At 42.1% G+C, this 15,929-nt stretch overlaps 1 protein-coding gene across 7 annotated transcripts in view; it reads left to right on the top strand.

The window, feature by feature from the left end:
- SPECC1L (sperm antigen with calponin homology and coiled-coil domains 1 like) overlaps window positions 1–15,929 on the top strand; it is a 181,047-nt gene that overhangs the window by 123,102 nt on the left and 42,016 nt on the right. For 5 of the 7 annotated variants that reach the window (XR_010318604.1, XM_003419169.3, XM_064272411.1 and 2 more), the window contains 3 exons: window positions 2,420–2,503; window positions 4,728–4,884; window positions 8,495–8,597. Coding sequence is in view for 6 of the 7 variants with exons in the window: in XM_003419169.3 (XP_003419217.1) it covers window positions 2,420–2,503; window positions 4,728–4,884; window positions 8,495–8,597 (344 nt within the window). In the remaining variant the exon portion in view is untranslated. Of the gene's footprint in view, window positions 1–2,419; window positions 2,504–4,727; window positions 4,885–5,960; window positions 6,001–8,494; window positions 8,598–15,929 lie in introns of all 7 variants that reach the window. The other 2 variants (XM_010598715.3, XM_064272410.1) reach the window with 1 other exon arrangement.

Raw genomic sequence — 15,929 nt, 5'->3', positions numbered from 1 at the left:
GTTGGTGGTGATATTTTGTGTATTTCTGTTGCCACTTCACACCATGGATTTGCAGAGCCCTCTGTAGAGTCATGAGCACCTCTAAAATTAGCCAGACTTGAGAACTAATTCAGAAAACTCATCTTTATGATTTTACTCCTCTGGAACCACTCTCCGTACCAAATGTTTTAGGCTGAATTTTTCAGAGGCGCAAAACCAGTCAAAGTGTCTGTGTATGGTTTATATATATATATGTGTGTATATATATGTTATTTCTAGGAAATGGCTCATGCAGTTGTGTGGAGGCTGGCAAGTCTCAAATCCGTGGGTCAGGCATCAGGCTAGAGGCTTCTGCCGACTCACATGGTTGCAGGGCTACCAAACCCAAAATCTGCCTGTCAAATGGCTGGCTCATGTCCCAAGAGCCTGAGGTCACAGGATGTTGAGTCAGATGCAGGATCAAGAGAGAGAAAACTCTGCCAGAACATCCATATATATTGCATGCAAGCCACGCCCCCAAGGAAACTCCCCTTACATCAGATCACAAAATGGAGGATAATTTATAATACTGGGAACCATGGTCTAGCAAAGTTGACACATGACATTCATTAACCATCACACCACCACTCCCTGTTTTGATTTCTTTGTCTTTGTAACTTCTGTTTTCATTTTCTTAATCTGCTATTGTTTTCGGAACGCTAAGATTTTAAGGAAATGATCACAGTTTCGTAATTATAGAATGGAGAATTTGATTTAAATGTTGACTTCTGTTTCCTGCTGTTTCCGTGTTCTGCTAACTTTGTTTTGTCTGTCAGACTGTGCATAATGTGCTCTTCCTGGAGGACAGATGGCAACTGCTGACAGGATTCAGGGTTCTGATTGATGCTCACAGTTAGCTTCTGCATAGAGGTGATATGTGTGCAAGATATGAAAGGTGCTCTGTCTTTTAGCTAGACGTTTCCTATCTTCATTCAGAAAGTAAGCTCACCCTTTCCACTCCCGTCCCTTCCAAAATGTATATAATTTTAACTAAGTGTTCTTCCCAATTTTAGAAAAGAAATTTCAGAAGAAAGATGTGCTATCCTTAAAAGATAATGTCATATTTTGACATCATGGTATTTCGAGAGGGAGTATTTTTAATATTGCAGCTCTTAAAAAGAAGTAGTAAATGACCTGTTTTGTTGGTATATGGTTAAAATATATATAAAAATATGTATGGTAAAAATATAAAATACATTCTTGCATACTTGGGGCTAACTGTCTTCCTCAGGTCCAGAGCTGGTGGTTTCCCTCAGGCTAGTCACACAGCCATACTGCACCAGGCGCTGGCCAAGCAGGAGACACCTGGTTGGTCCCTGTGCTTGCCTCCACATGTCCTGGCCTAAAGACAGCCTCTGGTCAGGCGTGTGGCCCTGTAAGAAGTGTGCAGGAAGGGAGGCTGCAGGGGACTCCCTGGTCTGTTTTGGGGGCGTGGTGGAGGAGCAGGTCCTCAAGAAGTGATGTTCAGGCTGAGACCTGAAGGGCAATCAAGACAGCCAACCAAGGAGGGGGTGGAAGAGAAGGGGCCTGGAAGCAGGGAACAGCATCTGCCTGTGCAAAAACAGTGCATGTTTAGAGAGCAAAGGAGGAGTGGAACAGGCGAGGCTGTGGACAAGAAGGCAGTGGTGGCATCTGTTGTGTTTGTGTCCTTCCCCAAATGCTCAGAAATGTGTGATGCCTTCTTGTTCCCTCAGACTAAAGTCCACATATAGGTAGTGAGGGTTCTTGTCCTTCAGCCTCATCCACCCTTACGCCCCTTTGCTGCTGTCCTTGAGGTTTTTCACATGCCGGGTATCTTAGCCACACTAGGATTTCTTACTATTTCCAATGTCTTCGTACTTTTGCTTTTGTTATTGTCTGGCTGAAACACCATTCCCACCCTCTTCTGTACTGGTAAGACCCAGTTTCATGTCTTATGTTTTTAAGCCTTCCCTGCCACCTGAAGGGCAAGTGAATGGCTTTGTCCTCTGGGCGCTCATAGCCCTTTATCATTCCATGGTTGTAATTCTCCTGTCCTGACTTGTCTGTGCTTGTAAATGTCCGTGACTTCCCCATGACCTGCAAGCCTGTCAGGGTAAAGCTTTATGTAGTTTGTAATTTTAGACCTAGATGAGACAGGGAATCTTTGATTTTGGTAGATAGAATTGCAGCAAAGAGGTAAGTGGCCGTCAGTGATTTAGAAGTATTCATCTGTGCAGAATGTCTCACCCCTAGAAATAAAATATGAATGAAATATTGTTCTGGGTTCCCTGTCTGTGGGAGTTGTTTTGATAAATAGACTCTGGGTTGTGAAGGAAGATGTGCCTCAAGGGTTAGAGGAATAAAACTCATCTTCCTTCTGCCTTTGTCACTGCGCAGTTCAACATCCCTTCTTTGTTGTGACCCTTCCCACTTTGCACAGAACATTTGTTAAGGACATCTTCAACCAGCAGACCTGCTTCTCTGCCGAGAGTGCCTGCCATGGAGAGTGCCAAGACCATCTCAGGTAATGGCTCTGCCTGCTGAAACTTCCTTTAATTAAAGGTCTCTTCCAGAAGTCTTAGTATGGTACCAAATATTTTCTGTTATTATTTAACTCTACTGGCTTCTTTAGCTCTTTGAGTTGGTTATTTTTCATTCTGAATTTACCCTATTGTGTCTTCCAAATGATTATATAGAAATCACATTTCACTGCCTTCATTTAAAAAAACAAACAAAAACTAGATAGTTCCATTCACTTAACACACATTCATAAAAAGTTGATGTCGATGTGGAAAGATTGGAATATTTATCCTAAGGTATGTCCTGACTGGTTTTGAAAAGTTAACTCTAGAGCACAGCAAAACTTCTCTGGAAGCTAAAATTTTCCAGTATGATAAAACCTGTTATCGAGTAGATTCCAACTCATAGCGACCCTTTAGGACAGAATGGAACTGCCCTATAGGGTTTCCAAGGAGTGGCTGGTGGATTCGAACTGCTGACGTTTTGGTTAGCAGCCGTAGGTCTTAACCAATAAAGCCATTCTATAACTGTGAATTTCATGGGCTTACTTTGTCTTCTGAAGCTAACTTTTCAGTTTATTAGTTGTGCATATTATTTTTTCTTTTTAGATGTATTCTCTTTGTGGCCCTTTCCTACCCTTAATAGCTCAAGTAGAAATTGGACCAGAAAAGGAGGGACCCCTGTAGCCCTGCCTCAGCAGTTACTGACCTACTTCTCCATGGAGTTAAACTGAGCACAGACATGATAGGCAGGTCTTTAAGTCAGTGGGAAAGTCCTAGATAGGCTACAATTACAATCACAAAGCACAGGTCCCAAACCCTTTTTCTGTATGTTTTTCCTGTAGCAGTTCTTCAGATTCTTTCTTGAATCTATTTTCTGTATTTTATATAAAATTCTCAGAGATTTTCTTATCCATTTCCTAACATACCAGCTAAAAGAAACTGCTGATCTGAGGCATAAAGACATCAGACATTGAAAGAAAAAACAAAAATAATTATAAAAATGTACCGTAACTGTGGAAACCCTGGTGGCGTAGTGGTTAGGAGCTACAGCCGCTAACCAAAAGGCCAGCAGTTGGAATCTACCAGGGCCATTCTCCTCTGTCCTATAGGGTCGATATAGGGTTACAGTGAGTCGGAATCAACTCGACGTCCACAGGTTTACTGTAACTATGCAAGCACATCATTGTAGTACCAGTTAAAAGAGGAAAGTGTCTGTCCTCTCTGGATCCTTCAGGGCATCGCTGTAGTACCATAATGCAGAGTTGTACTCTGCTTGTGGTTGTCCTAAAACCACCAAGAAAGTCTTAGCAAATCAAAGGGAAATGGTTTCAGTAGTCAAGGGAAATAAAATAATGGATATGCAGCAATGATTGCACATTGATAGCACCAGCACAGGGGTGATGCAGGTAGTGCCTTTTGTACATCCAGCACCTTCCAAGGTGAGGGAGAAGTTGTCTGAGGTCAGGAACTTTGTCTACACCTCACTTCTGTCAGTGTTCAGCCCATTGTCTTGAGCACCTGATTATATTCATTATGTCCTCACTGGAAGGATGCTTTGGTGGCTCTGCTCTTAATGGCTAAAGTGGCTACTTCTACTTGACAGTTCTTAGGAGATCTTGCTGTAATCCGAACAAGGTACAATGTCTTACCGCGTCAGACTTACGAGCTAGGGCTTTTCTGAGTGTTGCTCTTTCCCGTTAGTTGGCACCTTTTGATTTTCTGTCTGTCTCCTTGACTTAACATTTTCTAAAACGTGGCCTGACCCGGAAATAAGTGTCGCCTGTAATGAAGCATCTCCTTTCTTTTCTTTCTGTCTGTTTAATGGCAGCTTTGGCTAAGTTTGGGAGGATTGTGTTGATTTTAATTGTGGATGTTTGGCAGTACTGCTGTAGTTAGATCCTGTTTTTCAATTGTGTTTGTAGTTAAACGTTTATGTAGTATTTACTTGTGTGCTTGGTACCATAAGTGTTATAAAAATGGGTAAGACATACTACCCACCCTCAAAGAATGTGGAGTCCAGTGCAGATTTCAATTGCTGTGCCTTTTTACAGACTTTTTAATAAAAAAATTAAAAAATCCTTTCAAGTTATCAGTAAGATAAAGATAGTGTGAATTTTTCTTCCAGTACGATAATATATGTTCTTTGGAGACTTCAGTAGCAAATGTTTAAAATGTCCTAAATGTGGGTTTGCTATAAAGTGCGTAATGACCATTTCTCACCATCAGTGTCTCGACGAAGTAGTGAAGAAATGAAACGGGACATCTCTGCACCAGAGGGTGCATCGCCGGCCTCACTTATGGCTATTGGAACCACGTCACCCCAGCTCTCTCTCTCCTCCTCTCCTACAGCATCCGTGACTCCCACCACCCGAAGCCGGATAAGGTAGAAAGCAGTTAATGTCCATAACGTTTCATGTGTACTTTTCCTGCCTTTGGAGAGTAAGTGACCAGATTGTAAAGGAATGGCCCAAGCACCGATGTTTCTTTCTTTGTGTGTTATTATTAAGTGTTTACTCATCTCCCCTTCCCTGTTCAGAATAGGGTACGGTGTCATAAAAGATTCTGCAGGTGTAAAAGAAAGAGTTCCTTTCCCAAGCAGCTGTATTTATTTATTGTTTTAATTAGAGAACAGCTGAGTACAAAAGTAAGTTATGAAATTTCAATTCTGGGGTATCGGTGGAGTGGTAGGGAAGCCTTCCTAGGAGGGGTAAGATTTGAGTAGGGCTTTGAGGATTGTGGATCAGGAGGGAGAAAGGGAGAGGGAGATGGCATTTTTGACAAGGTCAATTGCTTGAGCCAGTGTCTAGAAAGGATGAATAATCAAAGAGTTGTGGGGCTGCAGGTAGATGGTACTATAGATTAGAGAGGATGGATTTAGAAGTCCAGAGAAAGATGTATCTACCATATCAGGGGGCAGAAGAAAAGACTGAATAGGTAAGATGTGACTAGGTGACGGTGGAACCTCTTAAAAGTCAAATTGTAGAATTTGACTCTGATGTGATGGAAGGTATAAGTGGACTAAATAAATCAGTATGAGGAGATGATAGTGAAAATGATGAAGGGACGGTTTTTTAAAGGGAAAGATGATTTATTTGATAGCAGATTTAAATAAGAGGAAGGAAGGAATGTGTGATGTCAATGGTGACTCCAACCGTTTAGACTGGGAGACTGAGAACACGATGCTACATTAGTAATTGATAATGGGAATCACTGGGTGGTGCAAACCGTTCACACACAGCTGCTAACCAAAAGGTTGGAGGTGCAAGTCTACCCTGAGGTGCCTTGGAAGAAAGGCCTGGCAATCTACTGCTCAAAAATCAGCCATTGAAAACTCTATGGAGCACAGTTCTACTCTGACACACATGGGGTCACCATGAGTCGGAATTGACTCAGTGGCAACTGGGTAAACAGTACATGAAAATGTAAATTTATATTTTATCCCTCTTTCTCTTATGTCAGAAGCTACTTTGAACTAAGAAGTATAAAGAATTGCAGAAGGGTAAGCACAAATGTCAGAAATTTAGCCGTATATTAATTTCTAGTTTTGAGGGGAAAAATGGAATATTTGACCTCTCAAAGTCCAATTGTTTGCTTATTTTTTAAAGTCCTCCCTCTAAAGGGACCAACTTTTGGAAGAATGGTCCCATAAACAGCGCACCCTAGAAGCAGATAGGGAATACAGTGGTGAGGGGAGCGCAGGTTCCCCTGCTGGTTCCAGGAGAGAGCTGGCTGTGCTTGGATCTTAGGCGGTAGCATCATAGGTGAGAGGCTACCTGAATGAAGCCTGTGGCGTAGCACCGGCTTGGGAAACATTGGCTTTTCCTGGCTATGTGGGAGCTCTGATCTACCCAGATATTCAGCATCTCCCAACCTTAGTTTCCTCACCTTAAAATGAAGACGTTACAAGCAATGACTTTCCAGCTCCAGGGGCCACTTTTCTGCAGCTTCTCACTGTGTCCGTAGAGTTTACTCTTCTTTGATGTTTCTTAGCTGTTTCCATAACAGAAGGGACGGGCAGGAGCCAGAGTGAACTGTTCATGTTTGTTGTCCTAATAACTTTCATGTTGAGCACGACAGAGGTTTTTTTGTTTTGTTTTTGCTTGCCTTTTTATGTTTGTTCTGTTCCCATGCCTTCATCTTCATTCTCTTTCCCTAAGTTCAGCAGTGTTACAACAAACTTCTTTGAACCCATAGGCAGCCCTTTCATTTAGGTCACCTTTAAACCAAAGCGGGAATCTGATGGGCTGATACTGGAGCATAAAAGTACATTTCTTCAGGGCATCAGTCTGACTGCACGTTGGAATGAATTTGGTATTCTGCTTGTGGTCCTAAGATAAATAAAGGTGGTGCTATTTCAATGCCCCTCTCTGAGAGCTGGAAAAGCTTCAGTTCTAAATGTGTGCACTTTGATTTCCAACATGATTTGAAGGGTAAATACTGACAGAAGAAGTGTGCCGAAGGAATACTAAGCCACTCGAGACATAATCACCCCTAGGACATTTATTGAGCTGTTAAGTGCATGGGTGTGGGGCTAGAGCCTCACCTTCACTTAGAAACTAATCACTGAAAAGTAGACCAAGCTTTTAACAATCTGCTGCTTGTCATGGAGCAGGTTATATTACAAAACATTCTCTCTCTGGGTATTCCTCAGCGTTCTTTTCTACTACAAAGTAGCTACCTATAAGGCATCATTTGGGCTGGATGACTGGTTCCCCTGTCCGTCACCAGAGCTGATCACAAAATTAGTTTTGATTCCATATCTTGTCTGGGACAAGATATTTATTTTTTCTATAGGGCGCTTGATGGTGCCATAAAATACCCTACATATAATTTTTTTTTAAACAAGTTATGTATAGCTATTTTCAAGTTTCTTTAGTGTTTCCATCCTATAGTAAATGCTGAAGTTCCTTGAGGGGCCACGGCCTCTGTTTTGTTCACTGCTGACTGCCCAGCACCAGGGGTAGGGGGGAGCAGAGGAGGGCACTTGCCCCACCGGGAGCAAGCCTAAGGGGGCATCAGCTGAGATGCAAAATGACATTCCACGGCACTACAAATACGACAAGCCACCTGACTGAGGCAGCCAGACAAGTGGGGAAGGTGTTTCTAGTGGCGTCACTGCTATCAGCATCTATTCATCTTGATATTGGGGGAGCGGGTCACAACCTAGAGATTGCTCCTAGGTGCTTAAATTGGGGAAGTGGGGGGGTACAACTTAGAGATTGCCCATGGGTGCTTGTTACCCTTGCTGTGCCCCTGCCCAGCACCTGCAAGTTAGCTGGCACAGAGGTACTCCTTAAAGGAGGCATGAGATGAGTGAATATGTTCACAGAAAAATGGCATTTGTATGCAAGGTAAAATTCTAAATACCTACAGTCAATAAAGAGTGTACAACTTAGCAGTAAGCACATCTGAGACATTTTATGGCAGTTACAGACGTTTTTAATGTTTATCGCCACATGACTGCTTCCCCCTGTTGTAAGTTTCTTGAAGGCAGAAACTATGCCTTATTCTCTCCTTGCACAGCCATGTCGTTTACATTTGCAATTAGTGTGATGAAATGATTAAGGACATAAAAAATTATCAACAAAATGGTAAAATAAAGCCAAAGTATGAAGGCTCTTGAAGGGTAAGGTAGTGAATGAAAGGCAACAACAGCTTTCAGATGCTGCCAGTGTCAGGAGCTTCTTCCCCCTTCTGAGCATTCTAGAAGGCGTTTCGTTAATTGTGAATGCACACTGTGCTGAATCTTGGCGGCTTGCCACATGAATGAGGAGAATTCCTCTCTAGGACTTCAGAGAGCTGAGACCCCTGTGGCCTGTGAGACCTTAAACTAAAAGTTGATTGCCATCATCAAATGATGGCCTTAGTGTGTGCATTTATCCTGTTCAGGAGTACAAACTAGCACTCTTCTCACCGTTTGTTGGATTTCTAGTTTATTCTAGTGCTCAGTTTAAAAATATTTCAACTTTGGGTTCCTTATTTTCACTTATCAGGGAAGAAAGGAAGGACCCTCTCTCAGCCCTGGCAAGAGAATATGGAGGCTCAAAGAGGAATGCCTTGCTGAAGTGGTGTCAGAAGAAAACAGAAGGTTATCAGGTAATCATATGGTTCTTTTGTTCCACACGAGCAGTTGCCAAACCAAATACCAGAGCGTCATAGCTCAGTGTGTATTTCACATTAGAAATGATGAAGTCCTATACCGATTCCAGAAACATATTCTTAAAGTCTTTCCTGAGTTTGGCTAAGAGTCACTTGGATGAAGTGTTTATTACCTTTCCAGAGTACCTAATCTTTCCAGTTCAGCTGTTACGTTGTTTTCTTAAGTTCAGGTTAAATGCTTCCATTGAGGTCTCATCTGGACTTAAAATGAAAATATATTTCTTTTACTTAAAATTAAACAGTTTAATTATTAAATTTGTAATATTTGGCCGCATTTTTCATTGTGTGTTTTCTGGTCACTGTGCTGTTTTTGTTTGTGCCCTAATCATCTCATATCTGGACTATTGCAATAGCCTGCCCATTCTTCCACTGTCTGTCTATCTCTCTCTTTCAGTATTTTATTCGTACTTTATTTTAAGTGGTGTTAAATATGGCATTAAGAGAAGAGGTGCTGATGCCATACAAAATGGAAACCTCTCAAATGTGTCCATTACACTGCCCCCCCCCCGCAAAAATTTAGATTCTCAGTGTCCTTACATATTATTTTAGTTATAGAGACTGTTTCTAGCTTATAGCCAGTGTTCTTGGTTGCTGTTTCATATTTTGGTGCAACTTCACAAAACTACAACATGAGAAGGTATGGGGTAAAAGACCTAGTTTTACTCTAAGTAAAGTGACCTTTGTCCTTGGCTCCAGAGAAGTAACCCTTGGAGCAATTGGGGTGCCTTGGTCTGGGACTTCCAGGTCACACTGAGAATTTGTGCTGGAGAGTGGGGGTTGGCCAGACCAGAAAAGATTCACCTGGGAGGCTGATATCAACTAGCCTGAAGAGGCGTGAGTTAGCCTATCATGCAGGACTGGCCAATAAGAGCCCTGAACATGGAGGCACACAGAGCTTCCTGATTGGTGGAATACCTGCTCTCAGGAGTGTAGCGTGTCTCTTGGGTCATGGAAGCTCTGCGCTGTGAACCCTTCCAGACCTTGTCCTATGAGTCTCTTTGTTTGTATGTATCCTTTTTTGGCTATAATAAATCTGTAGTTGCAAATATAGTATAAAAAATGTATATATATACTCTCCATGAATTCTGTAAGTCATTCCAGCAAATTACTGAACCCAAAGGGGCAGTAGGAGGCAGCAGATCAAAAAGTAAGGGTATCATGTGAACTCCTGAGGTTGCTGCTGGCATCCTGAAGGGTAGTGGGAAAGCAGCCCCAAATTTGTGGCCAGAAGGTCAGGAAGTTGGGGGACTGTTTGGATTCCATAAACTTGTGGCTGGCACCTGTCTATTTAGCAGCCTGAAGGATGGTGTCCTTTTAATTTGTAAGCTCTCACCTAGCTCTGGGGCTACAGTCAAAGAAAGAGTGTCATAGGAGTGGCTGGTGACAAGGACACAGAAGTAGTTGTAACTCCTACCAAATGACTGGGGGAACTATGTAGATAAGGTACTATTGGTCCACTGAGGGGATTGGACAGCTTGCTAATAATACAAATAAGGCACTTAGCATCCTTGTGGGGGTGGGACCATGCAAATAAGGTATATAAAACCCTAATGAGGGGATTGGTCAGTTTTGCTATTCTGCTAGAAAAGAGGGACCCCACTACAACCAAGAAAGAAGAGCTAGGACTAGAGTGTGCCTTTGGGAGCCAGGATCCCTACACTGCGAACCTCCTAGGCACAGAAGACAGAGACAGAGCTGTAACACTGGAGAAGGTGAGAGATGGCAAGAAGCAGTGGCAGAGAAACGGCGGCAGCAGAGGCAGCCAAAGCAGGAGACCAACAGGAGATGGCAAGGTGGGCTCCCCAGCCAGTAGACCAAGAGAGCTGAGTGTCATTGGGCAGGAGGCTTGCTGGCGGAGTGGAGTGCCTCCAGGCACTTGTCAGTGGAGCTAGGCTTGCAGACCCACAGATGTAGAGAGCTGAGTACACTTTTTGGCACTTACTGGCAGAGCTAAAGAGCTTTGTAACACTTGCCTGAGCAGGGCACAGGCTGGGCTGAGGGGCAGAGAGGTCAAGAGTTTGAAAGAGGCCTGCCGGCAGGCATGGCTGAGAACAGGCTGTCCTGATCAAAGACGTGTTACTTCTCTAATAAACCCCATAATTGTGAGTATTGTTTGTGAGTTCTGTGTGGCCATTGCAATGAATTACAGAACCCAGAGAAGTAGAGTGCTGTGGGAGAGACAGCTGGCGTCAGAATCAGTAAAGAAGTTGGAGAGAGGAGGTATGTCTGACCTCTGTTTCGTATGTGTCACAGGAATCAGCTTTGGGCTGTTCATGCTGATAATGATTCTCTCTCCTTCCCCTCGTGAAGTTAGACAAGGAGGTCAGATGCCCCTGCCACGCTGTTTCTCCAGGGTTCTATATGCTCGGTCTCATCACATCAGCCGCCATCTCACGAAAACGGAACAAAGTAACTAGCTACAACATTTGCAGAGAATTTTTGTGTAAAATAGGTGACGAAGTAGCGAAGGGACAAATTAAGATAGACTGTAAAGAGACCCTTTTCGAACAAGTTTATACATAATTTCAAGCAGGGATCCTCAGCTCATTTAGGATTAAACAGCCAAGTGTATTGCAGTGGACTTTCAATTCTCAGAAAACCGCAGGCAGCAGCAAGGATTTATTAAAGATCTGCACGTCTTCAGCATTAGATAGAAAGGAGATGAGTGCAATTTTTGTTCTTAGAGATATTTGAAATAAAGGGGCCCAAGTATCTTCAGAGTCTATAGCCGAGGGTTTTTTTGTGTGTGTGTGTGTGTGTTGTTTTCCCAGAATATGGTTTCTTCTTTATCTCTAAAATGGTAACACTTTAAAACTGAGCCATTTCTAACCTGGAGGTCTAACATAATATTTTAGCAATACTAGCATCCCAGACATAGAACCTTTAAAGAAGGTACCCTGAATTCCAAAACTGACTATATGGCATAATAGTTTAAAATTAAATGTTTGAAATAGAACTAGACAGAAAATCAGCCAGGAAGTAGAAGACTTGGACAACACTATGTAACAACTAGGCCTGACATTCAACCCAGTAACAGCAGAATACACATTGTTCTTGTGCACATGGAACATTCTCCAGGGTGGACCATATGTTAGGCCATAAAACAAATACTAATAAATTTTAAAAGATTTTTTAAAAAAATCATAACAAAGTGTCTTTTCTGACCACATTAGAATGAAATTAGAAATTAATAATAGAAAGAAATTTGAAAAATTCAGAAATATGTGGAAATTAAACCATACTCTTCTAAACAACCAATGGGCAGGGAAGAAATCACAAGGAAAATTACAAAATACTTTGAGGAGAATGAAAACGAAAACATACATGCCAAAAATTACAAGATGCTGCAAAAGCAGTGACCAGGAAGAAAGTTACAGCTGTAAACACCTACCTCTAAAGAAAGGAAAGATCTCTAAATAATCTAGTCTTCCACTTTAAGAAACTAGAAAAAGAAGAGCAAACTAAACATAAAGGAAGCAGAGGAAAGAAAATCATAAAGATTAGAATAGAAATAAATGAAATAGAGAAGATCAGTGAAACCCAAAGTTGATTTCTTTGAAAAGAGCAAAATAACGGACAGACCTTTAACTAGACTGAAGAAACAAAAGAGAGAACACCTGAATTTATAAAATTAGGAGTGAAAGAGTGGATGTTACTACCACTCTTATAGAAATGAAAGGGGTTATAAGGGAACACCATAAACAACTGGAGCCCTGGTGGAGCAGTAGTTAAGAGCTCGGATACTAACCAAAAGATTGGCAGTTCGAATTCACCAGCCACTCCTTGGAAACCCTGTAGAGCAATTCTCTGTCCTATAGGGTCTCTGTGACTCGGAATCAACTCAATGGCAATGGGTTTGTTTGTTTTTGGTTTATAAAAAATGTATGCCAACAAATTGGATAACCTAGATGAAATGAATGAATTCCTAAAAAACACGCAAACTACCTGTTATGGATTGAATTGTGTACCCCAAAACTGCATCAGCTTGGCTAGGCCATGATTCCCAGTATTGTGTGATTGTCTACCATTTTGTCATCTGATGTGATTTTCTGGTGTCTTGTAAATCTTACCTTTATGATACTAATGAGGCAGGATTAGAGCAGTTATATTAAGGAGGCAGGACTCAATCTACAAGATTAGGTTGCATCTTGAGTCAATAAAGAGAGAAGCCAGCAGAAGACAAAGGAACTTCATGCCACCAAGAATAAAGAACCAAGAGGGGAGCATGTCTTTTGGACCTGGGGTCTCTAGGTTGAGAAGCTCCTAGACCAGGGGAAGATTAATAACAAGGACCTTCCCCTAGAGCCGACAAAGAGAGCCTTCTCTGGAGCTGGCACCTTGAATTTGGACTTGTAGCCTCCTAGATTGTGAGAGAATAGATTTCTCTTTGTTAAAGCCATCCACTTGCAGTATTTCTGTTATAGCAGCTAATATACTACACAGCTAAGATGCTGCCAAACATGACTCAATAAGAAATCGAAAATTTTAATAGCTGCAGTGCAACGGATTCCTTTTGTGTGGCCTTTCTTGTCGTGGTCTTGTAGCTCTCACCCAAGTGATTGAGCAGGACTGTGCAAATAAGGTAATTGTGGCCCACCAAGGGGATTGGTCAGTTTTTGCCATCCTGCTGAGCTTAAAAGAGAGCCAATTCCAGAGCAGAGGAGAATCCCACCTCCACCAGGAGTGGAGCATGTCTTTTGGACCTGGGATTTCTGCAGTGAGGAGCTCCTGGAACCAGGAGACCAAGAGAAAGAGCTGTAACACTAGAGACAGTGAGAAGTGGTGGCAGAAAAATGGCAGCAGGAGACGGCACAGTGGGCTTCCCAGTCCACAGAGCAGGAAAGCTGAATGCCTTTGGGCAGGAGGCTTGCTGGAGGAGTAGGTGCCTCTGGGCACTTGGTGGAGCTAGAGCTGAAGCACCTTTGCACCGAGGCTTACTGGCAGAGTGAGGTTCCTCTTGGCACTTAATCAGCAGAGCTAGAAGAGCTTTGCTTGCCTGAGCAGACCAGAGAGAGGCATGCCTGCAGGCATGGCTGACAGGAGGCTGTCCTAATGGAAGAATTGTACCCTGAGCGCTCCTCAACCCGAATTGTAACTTGTTACTTTCCTAATAAACCCCATAGTCGTTGAGTATTGTCTGTGAGTTGTTTGTGGCCATTACGATGAATTATCAAACCCAGCAGAGAAGTAGAGAGTGCTGTGGGAGGGATGGTTGGCGTCAAAATTGGTAAAGATGGCGGAGTGAGGTGATAGGTATGTCTAACCTCTACCTCATGGGACTCAGCCTTGGCCTGTTGATCTTAATTCTCCTTCCCCCTTGTGAAGTTACAGGAGGTCAGACACTGCCCCTGTGCCATTTTTACAATAGGTCAATAACAAATAAGTTGATTAAAATTCTGATCAAAATCCCAGGTGCATTTTCTACAGAAATCGACAAGCTGACTCTAAAATTCATATGAAAATGCAAGGAATAATGACTAGTAAAACAGTCCTGAAAAAGAACAAAGTTTGAGACTCAACACTTCCTGATTTCACAACTTACTACAGCCATGCACCACGTGACTTCCGTTTGGGGAACATCCAACCACAGATATGTCGTGGTCCCATAAGATTATAATAGAGTTCGGAAATTTCAGGCGGAGAGCGGGATGTAACTGGATGTCGCAAATGCAACAGTTGCCTGCACACAACACACATCTCTCATATCTCTTGTATACAAAGCAGTTGCTCTGCCAGGTGTGTAATGGTACAGCACTTATATACTGCAGAATTCTGTATAGCTTTGTTAAGTATATAGTGTTCGCACAATGTCCAAATCGCATAACGTCCTATTTCACAGAACGTTCTGTGGACCTTAAGTGATGCATGACTGTACAGAGCTGCAGTAATCAAGACAGTGTAATGAAGGGTAAGGATGGACATACAGATCAATGGAATAGAACTAAGAGTCCAGAAGAAACACTCACGTTTATGGTCAAGTGATTTATGAGAGAGTGCCAAGACAATTCAATGGGAAAGAATAGTTTTCAAAAAATGCTGCTGAAATACTTGGATATCCACCTGCAAAAGAATGAGGATGGACCCTGTTTTGGTTATCTAGGACTGCTATAACAAAAATACCACAAGTAGGTGGCTTTCTTTTTTTTTCCCAACTTCATAGTAATTAAAAAATATCATTGTCTTTGAAAATAATTGATAGGTTAGGTTTTTCTCACTTGATCAGAATTTCCACATAGGCACAACGATTACCAGGAAATCATAGCTAATTGTATATTAAAATTAATTACTCATAGTCATATAATATCAAAGGTACAATTACAGTAATTTCTTCAAATTTTTTAAATGATTTATTTTACTTTTTGTTGCTCAGCATATACACAGCAAAACATAACAGATTTCAGCAGTTTCTACATGTGTAATTCAGTGACATTGATTATAGTCTTTGAGTTGTGCAACCATTCTCACCCTCCTTTTCTGAGTTGTTCCTTCTACATAAACATAAATTTACTGCCCCCTTAGTTTCCTATCTGCCACATTTGTCCTGGTTATCTAGTGCTGCTGTAACAGAAATACCACAAGTGGATGGCTTTAACAAAGAGAAATTTATTCTTTCACAATCTAGTAGGTTACAAGTCCAAATTCGGGTGGCAGCTCAGAGGAAGGCCTTCTCTCTTTGTCAACTCTGAAGGAAAGTCTTTGTCCTCAATCTTCCCATGGTTGAGGAGCTTCTCAGGTGCAGGGACCCCAGGTCCATGTTCTGCTCCTGCCACTGATTTCTTGATGGTTTGAGGCCCCCACTCTCTGCTAGCTTCCCTTTCCTTTTATCTCTTGAAAGATGAAAAGTGGTGCAGGCCACACCCCGGGGAAACTCCCTTTACATTGGATCAGGGAGGTGACCTGAGCACTAGTGTTATATCCCACCCTAATCCTTTTAACCACAGGCAGAGATTATGATTTATAACACACAGGAAAATCACAAAATGGAGGACAGCCGCACACGGCCTAACCAAGTTAATACACACATTTTTGGGGGGACATAATTCAACCCATGACAATATTTTTCGTAAACAACGTGCCTACACATATAGTGCATATAGCATGGCCTAGGAAAATAATGCAGAGAGGCTTGCATGGTTGGCAAAAAACATATAACGTGAGTGTTATATGTGTAAAATACAGTAATCTTTCGTGTTTTTTATCAGTTTGATCCCACATAGATAGATCTTAAAAACAGCGTGATGCTCAAGGCAGACATTATTAGTTAAGCTA

Source organism: Loxodonta africana, chromosome 19 (assembly GCF_030014295.1).
Source record: "Loxodonta africana isolate mLoxAfr1 chromosome 19, mLoxAfr1.hap2, whole genome shotgun sequence".
Taxonomy (NCBI): Eukaryota; Metazoa; Chordata; class Mammalia; order Proboscidea; family Elephantidae; genus Loxodonta; species Loxodonta africana.
Note: the sequence above shows the minus strand (reverse complement) of the source record. Positions and strands in the feature narration are given on the sequence as shown.